The sequence below is a fragment of the Pseudopodoces humilis genome, chromosome 23 (assembly GCF_049639895.1).
Source record: "Pseudopodoces humilis isolate 2021_Gansu_Grassland_sample_001 chromosome 23, ASM4963989v1, whole genome shotgun sequence".
Lineage (NCBI taxonomy): Eukaryota > Metazoa > Chordata > Aves > Passeriformes > Paridae > Pseudopodoces > Pseudopodoces humilis.
The window spans coordinates 4,135,561-4,152,875 of NC_142222.1; the positions used below are offsets into that span (position 1 = coordinate 4,135,561).

At 44.2% G+C, this 17,315-nt stretch overlaps 1 protein-coding gene across 1 annotated transcript in view; it reads right to left on the bottom strand.

The window, feature by feature from the left end:
* TAOK1 (TAO kinase 1) overlaps positions 1–17,315 on the bottom strand; it is a 63,174-nt gene continuing 45,859 nt past the window's right edge. Inside the window, exons 12-20 of the mRNA XM_005525769.3 lie at positions 16,966–17,169; positions 15,662–15,796; positions 14,844–15,080; positions 13,963–14,091; positions 12,209–12,412; positions 11,484–11,723; positions 7,741–7,953; positions 6,472–6,654; positions 1–3,036 (exon numbers count right to left, since the gene is read on the bottom strand). Of these exons, the coding sequence (XP_005525826.1) occupies positions 2,575–3,036; positions 6,472–6,654; positions 7,741–7,953; positions 11,484–11,723; positions 12,209–12,412; positions 13,963–14,091; positions 14,844–15,080; positions 15,662–15,796; positions 16,966–17,169 (2,007 nt within the window). The 3' untranslated portion in view covers positions 1–2,574. The remainder of the gene's footprint in view (positions 3,037–6,471; positions 6,655–7,740; positions 7,954–11,483; positions 11,724–12,208; positions 12,413–13,962; positions 14,092–14,843; positions 15,081–15,661; positions 15,797–16,965; positions 17,170–17,315) is intronic.

The following is a 17,315-nucleotide window of genomic DNA, read 5'->3' on the forward strand; positions in this document are numbered from 1 at the left end:
TCAGTTTTTGCAAACTATTTTAATTAAAATATTAACTTGTTGGAATAGTCCAGGTCTGCACATGATATACATGTAAAAATGGTTACTACACAATTCTTTTTGAATACAAAAAAGCCAATATGGGATAGCCATCATCTGGATTCAGCATTCAGTCATGCTTGACATTACACAAAGAGATGTGTTGAGAGAATTCTGTTGAAGTAGCTCAATTTAAGCCAGAGACTTTGACCAAATTCAAACCGTAACAGAAGCAGAAGAATGAACCCACTGAACTTGCAGGTATAGCCTGTCCCCGCTGTAGCTGCTGCTGTCTGGGATAGAGGAGCTGAACTCAAAATGCTGTGTTAGCACCATGGTCTGGGCACACCCTCCACACTCACATGGTGAAACCCAATACAATTTTGGCCTTTCATTTTGGTTTTTTCTCTCCTTCCAAACCAAGGAAAACACAGGTACGTTTCCTAAATGAGTTTTGCTGCATTTCAACAACACTGCAATACAAAGGAGTGACCCCAAAATGTCCAATTCCACATAAAAACATAGCAGAGGAAAGGACAGGACAGTTCAGTCACCACTTGCCCCCAGGAGCATCCAGAGGCACTTCCATGGGACCCACACCTCATCCCAGGCTTCTGCCAACTGTCAGTACTACAAAACTCCTTACTAAAGGACTGCTCAAACACGTTTTGGTAGAGTTTCCATATTCAATTAGAGTGATACGCAACATCAAGATGCTAGAAATCCCAGCTGGATTCACTGGACACTGGCAGAGTTAAGGACTGGGAGTGGATGTTAATTTAGCTAATGAAAGAAAGCCGCCCTGTCAAGTACTGAACAGCAGCGAGACACTATTTACTATATAAATATGTCACATGGACAAACACATTCGGAAAACCTCGCTTTTGAGCCCTATAAACATATTAAAGGCAAATCCTAGAGTTAGCAGCTAGTGTTTTCTTCAAGATGATTAGTGTGCAAGGAAAAGCATTTACAATGAACCCTGGCTGGTCAGTCCCCAAGATGGAAATCTTTGCATCAAACCAAACTTTATCTACCTGCTCTTCCCACAATCCTGGCTGACCCAGACCGTCCTGGCACCGGCACGAGAGCATGGGGGCATCTCTGGTTCCCAGAACTAAAGGATGATACAATGCCACAAAGTCGTTCAGTTATGAGACTCCCTGACCTTTTATCACTGTATGGATTTCACAACCTCCTCTGCTTCCTTTCAGTAGTACAGCAGCTCCAATGAGCCCTCTGGAAGTAGTGCCTTCTCACATGGTGTGATACGCTGCCAAAATATCACAGCATCTCAAGGGACTGTAGAAGTTGTAAAGTATTGCAGCAAAGAAAATAATAAAAAAGGAGCCTCACATGCAGCAAGATCTACAGTGGTGATGTGGGTTAGTCATCAGCTGGGAAAGAGTCATTGGCTCAGCTCCTCCTGGTACACCATGGCAACTAAACATTTCAACAGTTGGCTACACGCTACATGTAAACAGGAAATTGCAACAAGCCAAAAAGGTAATAAATTGGTGGATGTAGTGTAATAATGAAAAACCCGATCAATGGCATTTTGTGACTATGGCATCCTTCAAAACACCTCTGGCATTTGAGACTGATTGGCTGAAAGTCTAAACATTTCTGAATGGAGCAAAAACGACTACGCTGGGCTCCAAGAATTATTCTGATGCTTAGCTAAAATGAGATGTCACAGTATTAGCTGTACAAGTGCATTACTTACGCTCCTCTGCCCAACCTCATCTGAGCTACCAGCAGCACAGTCAGGGAGTGCCAAAGCAGACAGACAATTTCAAACATTCCTAGCCTGTTCCCTCCAGACAGGTTTACGTACAGAGTTCTCGGGAAGCTGACCAGTGCCTTCTGAGAGAACATCACTTCTTACACGACACGGAGCGGGCACTTGGGTAGAAGGGCCCTGTTGAGCCCTGGTGTCTCTTGGCCTTTCTTCTCACCTTCTTCCTCACCTACAACTCTTTGAAAATGCCTCTTGGCAGAGACAATACCCTAGAAATTTATCCAATTTAATGACAAATAAAAATGGAACAGATGATCCAGCTGTTCCTCCCCTGGATGTTGATTTAAAGGCAGCTCGCCTGGTTTTTGCAGGGTGGCAGATCGAAATTTATGGACATGGGAGGAGGTCTCCATTCTCCCTCAGACTTCCTACATGGATGATACGATGAGGGCAGTCTGAGGCCCTTCTGTCCTGTCAGTGTGATGACCACCAGCCAACTCTTCTGACTAATTGCATATATTTCTCAGATGCTCTCCCAAGACCCCTCCAAAAAGTAAAAAAAAACCAAACAAACAAGAAAACCAACAACAAAACAAAAATCCAAAAACCACCCCCCAAACCCTGCAGCCAAATACTATGACATCCCAGTTAGTAAACACAAAACGTAATGCTTTACAAAATGAATACAATATTCCATGTGCACCCAGCTTCCACACGTCAGCACCGCACTGAGGAGGCTGCTGGGCTGGTGTCTGTAGGCAGTTTCTGTTGGCAGACAGCTCCAGTGGAATTGCCACCCTCAGTTATTGTTTAAGTTATGTATAAGACATGTGTGAACCATTGGATATTTGTGAAGTAACACTTGTGCTCCTGCTCATGCCCTGCTCCGTCCGTCCCCCAGAAGCTGTCCGCCTCAGAGCCTGGGGGCTGTTGCGGACCCCTATAGCACTACTTCGAGGTACCCCCTGCATGGGCCCCGAGGGGTGACCCCATGGCTGGGGTCCACCTTGCATTGGATGGCCCCAAGCTTGTGGTGGGCCACCCATGGGATGACCCCAGTGAGGTCCTGCACCCCCAGTAGGATTGTGGGACCAGCCAGAAGCTCCCGGGTAGCTGTGGCTGAACGCCTCGGGGGAGAGATTAGAAAGAACCATATTACTAAAACCTAGCCTCATGCTTTCTGAGTCAAAGGCTTCGATCTCGCGAGCTTGACGCTCCAGCAGGCTTCGTATCCGCTCGGTGCGCTCGTTCTGCAACGCCAGCATCTCCTCCTCAATCTAGGAAGGAAAAAAAGAGACAGTCTGTAGCAGTAGGACAGGCACAGCCTCTGGAGGACCTGTAACAGCTACTGAGTGACTTTCTCCTTGTGTTTGTGCAGGAAACTGGCTCTAGATCAGATGTCCATGGACATGCAGTCTGTTCCAAATACAAAAAGGTGAATTTTTTAAGGGTTAAGTCTCAAAGACTCACACAGGCCAAAGCATGGTGAGCACCAGTTGGAGGGTGTTGGTCCCTGCTCCCTGATGGATACACAAATCAAATCTGAAGTTTGCACTGATACCAACAGCTTGACATAGATTCATCTTTTAAGATGCAGCCAAGTCTACTGCTCCATAGAAACCTACTGGGAAAGCACCTTCAGGTACAGCCTGCTAACACAGCTCAGGATGACCTTCACTGTTTCTAGCTGAATCTGATGATGATTATGATGATGACTGCTGTTTTCTCCAGGACTCAATGCACAAGCCCACATTCAGCTTCCTCTCTAAAGTTCACTGGCCAGATTTTCTTAGCTCATTTATTTATCACCTCCTGTCTTCCTAATTTGGTTTTCTCATATTTCACTACCCTGATACTTTCTCTGGGGTGTGTGGCTGAAGGACATAGGCAGTGCTGTTTGAGTTGTGTGGCAGATTATTAGCTAGATGATATGCAAGCTGGCAACTCCAATTTCTCCCCCATAACACTGTCCCAAATTGTTTTCCAAGACTGCTTTGTTAGGGGCACTGGGATCAGCACTCCAAGTACTGAAAACACAGGACTACAGCCTCCTGACACCCATCAGACAGGGATGAAAGCCTTTCTTATTGAAATCTTTGCAGTTAGGTGGAGAACCAAAACCCATTATCTTCTTGCTAGCACTGAAAAAGCTTCTTTTGGCCTCAGTGAAAAAGACCAAATGGGGAAAAAGCAGCAGCCAAGACTTTTAGCACAGCTCACTGCATCTCCCTGCTGTCAGCAGCAACATGGCCAAGAGGTGTTATCTAGGTCTGTGCTGAAGGAACCAGGCAGAGCCTTGTACTTGTAAGCATTCTCTTGCCTGAGTCAGGGAATATGCAAAGCAATTTCATCTGGAATTGAGGAAACAATCTGCTCCAGCATGAGTCATCTCCTGAGCCATTTGGGGCTTTCAGAAACTCCTTCTCCATTTGCCTGTTACTCTAAGTGAGTGACAGACTCTGCACTGAGCAGCCCTGCTCACTATTCCTGCTGAAAGCCACAAAGGCAGCAGAGGAAGAAGGTGCCTTCTCTAACATTAGCTCTTTAAAATGTTCTACTTGTTTTTCCCCTGTCCTGCTAGCTAAGTAAATCCTCATTTTTCAGTGTCTTCAGCATGCCACTGTTTTCAGTCTCAGTGACAGTGTTACACGCAGGACTTGCTGCAACTGAACTTCACTGAAAGGCCTGACACTTTGTTAAAGTGACATCACTCAAACCACTCTGCAAATCAAGTGTCTGAGCCATGTGGGAAGGAAATGACTAAATCTGAACTCTTTTAAAAAAGACACTCTTGGGACATGCTCATTGCTGGTGCAACACAAACAACATTTCACATGTTCAGTGGGGCTTGGCTACTCCCTCCTTACTCCAGGGTTGGACATGACACGCATGCTCTGGTGAGTTATGGTGATGGGCACCACCAAAAGTAAAGAGCAGCCTGCTGAAAAGGAAGCCGATTTCTAAGCATACACTAACTTCTGGAATCTGGTTTATAATTGAACACCAGGGACTGACTTTGCCACAGGCTACACATTTATTTGTGCATATAAATGCAGACATTCATCTTGTGCACATACCTGCCCTTTCTCTGGCTGCCAGTTTCAGTTAGCACATGCCAGCAAACACCAGGTGACATCGCTGAGGGACCCACACCAGAACACTCGCAACTCTTAGTTCTTACAAAAATAGAATATCACCTCTCCTCCCAAAAAATACCCCTGTAAAAGAACGACGTGTCTGCCTCTGGACCCATATGTTTTCCCTTGAGTCACTGCCAAGAGACTGGAACCCCACCAAGGTCTCATTGCTGGTGCATGACTTGTGATTTTCATGTGCCAAAACTGCACATATTGCTAGAGGAACCTATGAAAGCTGAAGCACCACCAATTTTTTTTGCTCTTCTTAGGCAACACAGGGACACAAACATAGAGAAAATTATGCTAGGAGATATTTTTATCTGTTTTTCCTCTCTGTGAAATAGTATTGCTAAGCTTCCTATCCCTGTTACTGATGCCAAATCCTCCACAGGGGTTTTCCATGCACAGAGACTTCAATCCTGGTACACAATGGTAGACTTCTACAGCATCTTTGAGTTGCTGGCCTCGCTGCAGCTTCTAACACTATCTGCAATATATGCTGCTCCCACAGAGCAGGGAGCACTGGCTCACTGTGGCACTTCCTCCCTGAGCATGAGCTCATGCCACCAGAGGGCAATGCATCTCCAGATAAATCCATACCCGTGCCAGGCTGTGACAGGAGCTGGGACCAAAATAACCAGCAGTGGTATCTAAAGGCAGCTATTGCACGCGAGTGACACACTGGAACTCTGCTTTCACAAATTAATCTATTTTCTGAGAGCAACTGTCTCCCTGCAGAAGACCAAAGCCCGACAGGGCTGTGCTGCCTCCTCGGGGGTGCTCCCTCGGCTGGCCGTAAGGTGGAGCAGCGCTCTGTGGACTACCCCAGCATCCATCTGCTAGCCCCTGGAAGAATTTCAGCATAAAGAACCTCGAGGCCACAGAGTAACTGCCCTAATTTAACACTCGCCGATGAACAAAATTGGGAACTGTTGTGTGAACGGCAATGGCTGACACCTATAGGGCAAGTCCAAGGGAAAACAACTGCAGGAGGAAGGCTGACAGTCTATTTCCTTCCACCAGTTTTTGGTGCATTTTCCTTCTCTTGGTCTGTGTAGACCACTCATAATTTTTCACACACATCTGGCACTGCACAGAAAAGCAAACTTCAACAAGGGGCACCTGAATACACATAGCCAACTACAAGCTGAGATCTGGGGAGCAGCAGGTGCCCCATGTCTGTGGCTTTGGCTCCTTGAGTTTGCTCATAAGACAGATAATTTCATAGGGAAACTGCAGCCCCCAGCTTTAGGTTTAGGTCTCCTCTCTGCTGGGCCAGGGAAGCCAATCTCCAGCTCAGAGACAGAGTTCTTTCCCTTCTGCCCAGAGAGGCACAGTCCCCTCTGGCACACTTCAGGCAGCTCTATTCCAGCCAGAAGCTGCTCACACAGGAGGGCTGAGCTGGCAGAAAGTTTAGTCTATGTGTCACTGAGCTTTCAACCCCAGAGAGACAAACACCCAAATGATCTGTGTTACTATATACAGTGAAGTAAGAGCAGCTTCTCTTTCACTAATAAGCGGAATTTAAGATCTGAAATATGGAGTGTGCTTAGGATGCTCCCATGCTCACTTTACCTTCTGCTCCAGGAGGGCCCGGCGGAGGGACACCCTCTGCTCAAGATCACGCAGCTCCCGATCATGCTGGGCTTCTGCCTGCATCTTGATTTTACTCTGATATGCATTCAGCAGCTCCAATTCTTGCTGCAGCTGCATCTTCAGAACCTGGCACTCTGCTTCCTGTGCCTCATCCAAACGCAGCTGGGAAAGACAGACAATGGAGACGTTTCACCATGGGGTAACCACCGCTGACACTCCAGGGGAGGATCGCGGGGAGGGGGAGAATGGGTTGGGACATTGTTTTCTTAGCAATACAATTGGTCTCTATTGTACTTCACTTCGCTGAACAGAGGACCTATAGTGACAAAGACTGGTGACAGTGAGCCCACAGCACTGATGCAAGTGATGCTGATGAGCAGTGGCGCCTCAGGAACCACGATCCACACTGCAGAGACCAGACTGCTGGAGGTGCAAACATCCTCAGCTCTCCTTTTGCTAGAGGCAAAGAGAAGCTCTCTTGCTCTATTCAACTGGATTAACCAATTACCTCTACCCAGGAGACTTAAGTCCACAGTCCTGCCAATGCAGGACTTTGGGCACAAGGATATAATGAAATAAACCTAAAAGCAATATGATACTGAACTTTTAACCTTCCCATCATAAATGAAGCCAGCTACCCTGCCTCACAGCGTTAAATTTGTGCAAAAAGTGATATGAGCAGGATGCAATATGCAAGAATTGCAAAGAAAAGTGCACATTCAGCTGTAGCAAGGATTTGAAGCATTGCTCATGTGTTCACTCCTTAAAGAAGGAATCTCTTAAAGAAGGAATCACAGAACTTTCACAACACTTTGACCTCAGGTTTACAGTCAAAACTGTGGACTCCTCCATGACTCAATGAGCATCTTCTACCAGGGGCACATGCTTGGGTTGGTATCATCAACAAATCAAAATCTAAATGAGTTAAGACAGCCAGTTGCACACTATGTAATGATGCTCTAACAGGGATGCTTATGTTGCCACATTTCATGCAAAAGCAGTCCTCTGGCCACACAGATGCATCACTTTGCATCTCTACAACAGCAGCTTCAGCTTCAGCCTGCCTGGAGGGGGTGGTGTGTCCTTCCTCTGGGTATGAACTCTGCTTTCTAAACACAGAGGAAGGACTGTGCAGGGAATGGCATGTGCAGCGAGGAAGCAGAAAGCCTGCTGTCAGGATACAGAGCGGTTAAAATGCAAACATCCCTCTTTGGCTGAGGAACCCTGGGTCCCTCAGAGGCGACTCACAGCTTGTGTAGAGAGCATTTCATTAATGCTGTGATCATACTGCTCAGCCAGGATAGCCAGCTTCCGGGTCTGCTCCTCCTTGAGCCGTTTGAGGACAGCTTTATGTTCACTCTTTGGCGTGGTCTCCAGCAGATGGTTTCTCAGTGCTTTGTACTGTCTGGTTTGGATCTTGCATGTATCCTGAAACTGCTTCTTTATCTGTAGTTCTTTTGACTGGAAAGATGGAGGGGACACAAAGAAAAAACCAGCATGTTTCAAATGAGCAAAATATCCATTCAAATGGATATTTAGGATTACATTAAGGATATGAGTTCAAGAATCCACAAATGTATATTAACATCTACAGTGCAAGGAGGGAAGCAAAATACACAAGAGGCAATGACTACTGCTGCAGCTGCTTTGACACTGCTACTGTGCGAAACAATTACAATACAGACACTTTTATAACAAAGCTCCAGCCTAAATACAGCTGTCTCTGCACAAAGAGCCTCACATTTGCCACTGGACTGGATCCAGTCCTGGGTGTTGCTTTTCAAGAAAAGTTCTTGAGGGACAGGACTAATATTTATTAGCACCAAAAGCCATACTTACACAACTGTGCTTGTATGGCACATATATATGAACAATACTTAATGTTATGAAAAGAAGCAGATCTGGTGCATGGGAAAGGATAAGAAAAAAGAACAACGCTTTTTCCATTGAGGGTTTGGTGAATATAAGATGTATTCTAACCCTTGATATTATGAGCCTGGTTTTCACAGAGAAACCCAAACAAGACTAGGTGCTTGTACACCACAAAACAGTAGTATTGTGCTGGTCTAACAAACAAAACAATTCCTCAGTATCACTGGAGGCTTACTGGAGATGGAGGTTTCCTCCCTTTGCACTGGCTAACATCTCTGTATTGTTTAGAGACATAGCTGTGATTGCACACAGGGCTGGGAGACACCAGTCCTGGAAAGGTATTGGGATCCAGTTTTGCTGTATGACCTTGATGAATTTTTTTTTGTTTTACCTGTCTCCAGAGAAGCTTGTGAGGGTTAACATCTACTAAGTGTTTCAAGATACTGAAAAGGAGGGTGTTCTGGAGTTCTCTGTATCTTTCTATGGGATGGCTGGCTGAGATACTTCCAACAAAGCAAAACCCAGAAGTGGTAAGTGACAATGGTTAACTGCGAGATTAACATGGTCAAGTTCATCATGGTAAGAACAAATAAATAAATAAACACAAATCACTAAAATCAAACATGAGGGCCTTCTCATTGTTAGGCATCATGCCAAATACTGAAGCACTAAAGGCAAAAACAGAGCACAGGAAAAGATTCCTGTTGGAGTAAGTTGGAGGAGCTCTGGGATCTGAACCAGTGAGGCAGATCTCTGTGCATGGCCACATCAGCCCCTCCACTGCCTACTCCTGGCACTAACTCAGAGCTCAGCTGGCAAGGGCTGCACAGCACCTGCAGCCACCTCAAAAGGTGCAGTGGGATCAAACATCACAGCCAGCCCAAGCACACTTTGCTGCATAAAACAGCAACGTTTTGCTAACCTGATGCAGAGAACAGGACAAAGATGGGTTTCATTCAAATCAAAACATGTATCATGAAGAGGAATGCATCACTTTTAACCTTTCTAAATTTCACAGAAAGTTATTTCCTTCCAGGAAACCTTTAAGGTTGTTTCTTGCTGCCCTTAAGGGAAGTGTCAGGAGGTTGCACATTCCCATCAGGGACCTGGTCATAGCAAAACACACTATCAACCTATTTTGTCTTAATTTTCTGTGAAGTCTTGCTTGGACACCAGACTGTTTACAGCCTCCCAGTCCAGAGGCTTTAACAACAGGAAACAGAAGGGAGGGGTAAGATTTCCAGTCAGACTTCTGACAAGATCATTTTGACCTAGTATTGTGAAATACCAGCAAGACGGTATTTGCATCACAATTAACACACTCGAAATAATAACAGCCGTTTTCACTGAAGGGTGAATTCTAGTTATGGGTCCTTCTGGTGCTGTCATAGAACAGACACTGACCGTTAAAAACCTGCTTCCAGGACAAAGGGCCTCACTAAATAACAAAGGGAAAGCCTGAAATGTGCCCTTGAGGGAAAACTGTTGCTGGGGAGAGAAAATGAACAAATGGTCAAATTATCTATTCAATTAAGAATACTCGCCTGCATTAGTCAGAAGAAGGAGAAGGAGTTAATGCTGGAGAACAGCCTCGATAAAGAGGGGATTGTGTTACAAACCCAACGGTTGTCCACAGGCTGCACTGTTAGCACTGCATGTATGCAAAGGTGCAAGATTGACAGCTCAAGCCTGAAATCCTTCACTAATCACAGAACAGCCATGCAAAGCAAAGTGCAAGATTTCCATGCTCCCTGCAAAACCCTCCAGCCCTGTCCTCCCTGGAAAAGGGAAGGGGCTGGAGAGTCTGCAGAGGTGAGAGGGCAGCCAAGCCCCTGCAGGGTTCTGCAGCACAGAAGTACCACAGATCCTGGCAGCAGCCAGGGAAGGAGAATGGACATGCTGCCCACTCGTGTTTGCATCACATCACCTTGGGGAGGCAGAACTCATTCATGCTAATCTCAGAAGGATCAACCTAATACAGCTGCTTCAGTTTTATTCAGCTCAGAGTGCAGCACAGCTTCCCTGTGAAGTCATCTGCTATTTATACACTATATCCTTGGAGATTCTCAACAGTCATCAGATGGTCCCTTGTTCTCACAAGCCAGGTTCTCACTATTTAATATTATTCTAATATTGACAAATCAGGTACAATTTTTTCTTTTCTGAAGTTCTGTTTTCAAGTTGGTTATTTTCTCTGTAAGAAGATAACTTGCAGGTGGTGAAAACTAAGTCAGATGGAAAATACCATGAAGAGCAAAGATGTAGAATAACAAAGAAACCCCATGCTCAGTATGCCATACACTCGTTTTGTTACTGGCACAGCTGAACACTGGGTGGAGAGGAGTCTGCCTCCTCAAAGGAAATGTACCAGGCAGCTTTGTGAAAGGCTTTATACTCCCTTCTCAGACACTTCAGAATAGACCACTGGACTTCTTCGGATGAAGCGAAGGCTTAAATGAAAACACTGAAAGCCTCAATCACAGAGGCCCCATAATTCTGGTCAGCCACCACAGCTACAAGGGCAGCATGAGAAACCCAGGAGAAACACACAGCAAAGGTCAGTGCCAGGAACTTCCTGAGGACACTGCACTTGGCTGGTGTCTCTTTCTTCCCCACTCCCCACTTACCACCACGCCAGCTTTAATATAAAAACACTAACCAGGTAAGTTAGCCAAGACTTAGAGTGCAGTTCATTTTGATGCACACAGCAACACAAAGCTTTTGGGTTTTGTTTTTAAATTACACCACTTCATTACAGAAATACTGATTTTATTTTTGTATATGGGGGAGAGAAGGATCAGAAAATGGTGTAGGAGGGGGGGAAAAAAAGTGCAGTGCGAAAAATAAATGTATTTTAAACTACACCAGAGAGGAGGGGACACTGCTGAGAAGAGCTTTTCAAAGAAAAGGAGGGACTAGTGCTGCTGTGGTCTTCCTGCAATACTGTGTAACTCTGATCACCAAAGCTATGGTACTCCTCAAGTTAACGAGCTTCCAGTCACCTTGGCCTTGCCTACACTGCAAACAGGTTGTAATGGACCACTTTTCCACGGACCACCAGCCTGCACCAGAGATCCTATATCCCTTAGTACCTTTGGAGTGCCTACATCCCTTAGTACCTTCAGGCTCTTGGGCTGCTGCCGGACCTCCATGACGTGCTTGCGCCGCAGCTCCCGCTCCCGGCGCTTGTTGTACTCCAGCTGGTTGGTGAGCTCGGTCTGGTGCTGGAGCCGGATCAGCTCACAGCGCATCTTCTGGATGGTGCTGAGATGGCGGAACTCCAGCTCCTGCATGGACTCGTGCTGACGCAGCAGCATGGCGTGCTCCAGGTCCTTCTGTGTCTGCCTTTTGTTTAGCTCCTAGCAGGAGGACAGAGGGAATTATAAGGTTCTTTGTACTTACTTGGATTTCCGTTGACAAAGTGACATTTCACTTTGTTCGCAAGATATTTCTCTTTTTCGAAGGCATCTGAGGACAGACCACAAAGTTTCTTGGTCTTAGCAGCAGCAGACAGCAATGCCACCGGTAATTTTTCCTTCCTTGTTTCACTTTTCTTCTTCCTGTTCTAGATGCTCAACAGGATTCACAGTAAGCATTTTCTGTTAACTGTTGTGTCTGATGACTTTTTGGACCTAACAATTCTTCTGCAGAAGGGCATTAACCTGTACATTGGATGCCACAGGGATTACCAGATGGCACTGCAAATCATCCAACCACTGTTCTATCAAAACACTTTAGATGTGGTAACAAACACTTCTGTTTGATTTGAGTTGGATTGCAGGTACTCCTGTGAGATGCACTTCACACAGGTGCATCCAGGTCCCATCTCTGCCTGTTCCCTTACCTCCCGAACCAGGTCCTGCTCCAGGTTATGGCGGCCCAGGAGCATCCGTCTCTTGAAGCGGCGACACTCCAGCTCCAAGTACTGCCTCTGACGCCTCAGTAAGTTGGCCTCTTCTTCTGCCTGGAAATGCTGGATATTCTCCTTCTGCTTGGAAAGCCACTCCTGCTTCTCCTTCTTTGGAGTGCTCTGGTTTTCATTCAGCTCCTGATAACCGCAAAGTAATTAATCGTGGAATAATTACATTAAGTTCCTTGGCCATGAACTGGACAGACCTGACTAATAAACTACTGAACTATATTCTACCCTCTCTTCTCAAGGTTGGTGCCATCTCAGCCTCTTCAAAATGCATCACATCACATAAGAAACACTAAGGAAGTACCAGGAGACAAATCACAGAGAAGCAGATTTAGCTACAGCTTTTTTTTTTGCACTGGCCAAAATACTGGTTTGTGTCCAGAGTTTCCAGACCTATATATTAGCTGAAAATGTCAAAATGAGGGGTTGACACTGAAAACACTTGGAGGTACTGCCACACTGCCTGGCAAACATTAATACAGGCTCCCAAAGGACTGGCAGAAGGAAAGCATTGACATCCTGTTGTTCAAACAGAACTCCAGCCACATGAAGCGCATCAGAATTTTGTATCTTGCTTGATCAGAGCACATACCCTTTTAGAGTAACTCATCAAGGCAGAGCTGCTCACTGAGATGCCATAACTCACAAAAACAATGTCAAGAAGTTCACAGGTAAAACTTAAGAGTTTCTACATTTTTACTACACAACTTAAAGTATCTTTGGCAAAAGACTCTGCTTGCTTGAATTGCATACTAGGGATGCCCAGGCAGTAATTAAGACTTGTTGTGATACATTTTAACTGAAGTATGAGACAGAACTCCTCTGTATTTCATCAGTGTTTCTAGGTGCTCTGTGATGTACTACCCACTTAGAAAAAGATTCTATGTTATTATAAAGAGCCCACACTACTGTAGTTTTTGTTAGATCTTTCTTGGCTCTGCTGCTCTTTAGCCCTTTTTTCTCCTGGGAAATATCTATCTTTGGGAGTATTTCCCTTTGGAGCAAGTTCCTGAGTTGTGTCACACAAGTTGATGGTTAAGCATTATTAGAAAGAACTATTTAATTATTTATAGTGCTTACAGTTTCAGTCACTCCAAAAAAAAGAACCAGGAAGTTTGATTCTACAGTTTCTCTGCATTTTGCAGAGATCTCAAGTTTCACTAAAATGCAATGATTATTAAATAATTACACAGCTTTCTCCATTAAAATTAATAGTGCTTTACAGGTATTTTCCTTACAAAAAATGCAGATCATCTTTACTGCTCTGTTCTCTTGCTCCTGTACAGGAATATCATTAAGTGATAAGAAACTTCACTAACTGCTGCAGGGAATAGCCACTACCTGTAACAATGTATGAGAAAAATCTTCAAGACCTTTCATAAACTACCTTTTTTCATTCCTTAGGATTACCAAATTTGCATGTTTCTGTCTAAAAAGCAGTATTAACCAATGGAGAGGTTTGTACTTTCACAAGACAAAGAGTACCGATAACTAAATAAATAAATTCTCTTACTCAAAGGTCAAAGTTATGAAGCAAATAGAGTGGACACAGGACTCTGCTCATGAAATGCAGAGCTCACTGCAATCCTGTGGAAGATCTGTGGTGAACAGTGTCACTTATTTTCCTGTGTTCACCCCTCTCACACCCTATCACACATTTCTCATTGGAGATGAGTTACCTCTTTCAGCTGCTCTTTACGGAGTTTATATTCTCTCTTCTGAGACTCCAGGAAACTGTTCAATTCTTTTTTCTGTTGGGCCTGAATATGCTGTTGAAACTTCTTTTCTTCATTGGCCATCACTTTAGCCTACAGCAAATCCAGCAGCAAGTCAGAGTCCCAATGGATTACAGCTCATGTCCAATTTCAGCCTCAAGGCCCAGAACTCACGGTAGTCACCACAATATTCACCATGCCTCTGGACAAGTCCAAGTCAGAGGAGCTTGTCCTCACTCTCTCCTCATTCTTCATCCCATCAAGGCACCCAACAGAGTCCTCCTCCAGTACCATATTCCCTCAGCCCAGTTGTTCAGCTAATCTTGCCTAACATAGTCAAAACCTTATGACAAACTATATCCTCAGCCTTCCACTGAGAGATCAGAGATGAACGAAAACCAATAATAATTGCTGTAGGCAGCACCACTTCATTATCAATTATTTAAAAGCACAGCCCCCCATATCCATACACAACTAGACAGTGAACATTTAAGTGTAGCTGGCACATTTCTCTGCAGGCTAGTTTTCCTCCACAACACTCAATGGCAGGCAATTATTGACAGCACAGACATGGCAAGGGAGAGGAAAATCCTCACAGTGTTTTTTCTGGGGTCAGAATTCTAACATTCAGTGTAACCCACTGCCGTGAAGGACATACCTTTCCTCTAGTTACATAACCCCTTAGTGTAAGAAGGTGATGACCTTTTTCTAATTAGCAATTTGCTTGGCTCCTGAAAACAAGACATCTCAGAGTCCACACTGTCATCTCTGCATCAGTGAGGGGAAGTGGACAATTTAATGTAATTAGCAAACATGGGTTGGTCTGATAAACCATAACCTCCTACCTCTTTTTCCATGGCTGCTTGATGCTTTTTAATTAGCTTTTCCATTTCTGCAGCAAAATTGTTACGCTGTGTTTCAAGATCTTTGTCCAACCTGAGGCGGTGCTCGTCCATCTCTGCCTTCAGTTTATTCTCTAATGCCATCAGTTGCTTCTGGTGCTGCCTTCTCATACGTTTATAGCCAGACATCTGCTCTCGGAGCTCTGAGTCTTGCTCATGTTCCTGCATTTGCCTTGTCACCTAGGAAGATAACCACATCGGGCCAGGGGAAGTTAATGCTGCTTAATCTGCTTTTCAGCAATCTTCAAACCACGAAAGAAAGCGATTCAGTTAAGAAATATGATTTTGTTGTAAAGAAAAGCACACATCCTAATGGCAGCAGAGCAGATTAAAAACTCAATTCTACTGTAAGAGATAAGCTTACATGGGCTTCAGTAAAAAAACAGTACAATTGTTATAAAGCTGGTACTAAATAATGGCCTTTTAGCCTAATACAATGAGGGTGGATACATATACACACACACACAAAAATATTCATAATATGCATATGAAAATAAAAACCAGCTTATTATTATAAATGGTTTCCTATATTCTACGGGCCACATTGGATTTGAGACTATTTAATATACACAAATTACATTTGCCCAGGTGTCTCACTGAAGCTTTTATTAACTGACGCTGTATTATTTCAGTGACAGTATCTCAGCCAATGAAAATAGCTTATATTCTGGTGATATTCTGAAAGCTCTGAGAAGTTGCACAGAGCTGTGTTCAAAGCACCCCCTCCTGCAGAGCTCTCCCCACACCAACCCTTCACGTACCAGCGATGCTGTGCGTATGGTAGCAAAGTGCTCTCGGTTGCGATAATGAGACTTGTGGCGAGATACTTGGGGAGGAGACTGGGGTTCTGATGCCCTTGTCCGAGGATCTGACTCCTCTCTGTAGTTCTCTTCCTCCTTATCAGCAAATATTAATGTCAGAGAATAAAAAGAAACTGTGTTACTAAAGATTTTTAATTTCGGTCTTTTTATTTAAAAGGAAGAAAAAAGCATTTTATATTCATCAGCTCTGAGAAGGTATACACTGCAAAAGGGGTTCTGATCTACAACCTTTGCTTTCAGAAATTTCATAATGAATTTTTATTACTAAGAGGAAGACTACTAATTAAAGCGGAAAATGAGAAAAAAAAATTTCAAACCGAAAGCTGAGTTCAACAGTTTACTTCAACAAAACATAAAAGCTATGAGATTTTATCAAGTCTGAAAGACAAAAACAGCATCTCTGTAGCTCTGAAAGACAGAGGAAGATTTTCATTACACCCACTGCAGAAATACCTCAAAGCAAATTTTAAAATTTGTCATGGTGTATTCCACATTCTTATTTTGAGTTTGTCATTCATTACGGAGCGATTACTAGTTAGATATGATACACTAATTAACTCCCTGAGGAAATACCTGTGTCTTTGTTGCATATCTGGGCAAAGAACAAGAGACATTCTAGCCACGCCTATCATTAGCCATGGAAATGACAGTGCTTTGAGCAAATGAGTGATAACTCCTCCATGGCAAGAGCAGTCCAGCTCAGAGGGCACTCCCCAGCCCACCCTTCATCTGGCAGAGGGAAAGCAGGGAAGTGGTTTCTGCTGCATTTTTTTCCTCTACACTTTATTCATTAACAAAATATTCAAATCAAAATGCTAGGAAGCTGGGTGCTGCAGAACTGATTTCAGCTTCTATGTCCTGACTTTAAGAATTGTCTAACAAGGAGGTAAAAAGGGGAACTCGCACATCCTGTTGTCTCACACGGCAGTGCTATATGCATGTTAAGGATATCCACCAAACAAACCTATTTACAACCTCCAATTCCAGCTCCTCCTGATAAAGCAAACTGCTTTTGAAACAATTCCATTAGTAAAATAATTTTTAGTGAATTAATAAAAATTAACTATCTTCACAGCCATTTTCCCAAATCTCCAGTGCATACTCATATATATATTTGGGGCACAATAATATAAACTGCAGGTAATGACTAGGCGAATGGGAACAGCTGACTTCATGCCAACCAAATTCTCTCCCACTTTACACCTTCAAAGTTTAAAGCTCTCCAGTAAGAATCCAGTGCTTACCGGCTTTAAATGAATGACAGAGCTATTTGACATCACGGTGTGGTCCCCCTCCATCATATCCAGCTCGCTCTTATCATCCGAGGCATCTGGAAGACTGTTAACACTACTGCTTTGGCTACTGGCACTGATAGACATACTAGGAATGGACTGATTACTTCCAACACTGTTCACTGTTCCCGTCCTGCCCACACCATGATCTTGTTCCTAGGAGAAAGGAAGTAGAAAGAAAATTCAAACCCATCGCAGTGGTACCTGCGGACACTACCAAATGGAGCGCTCACACTATTTCTCTCTAAAGGCATCCACCCACCACGTCATGGCACTTTCCACCCTTCAGGTATTGCCATGAA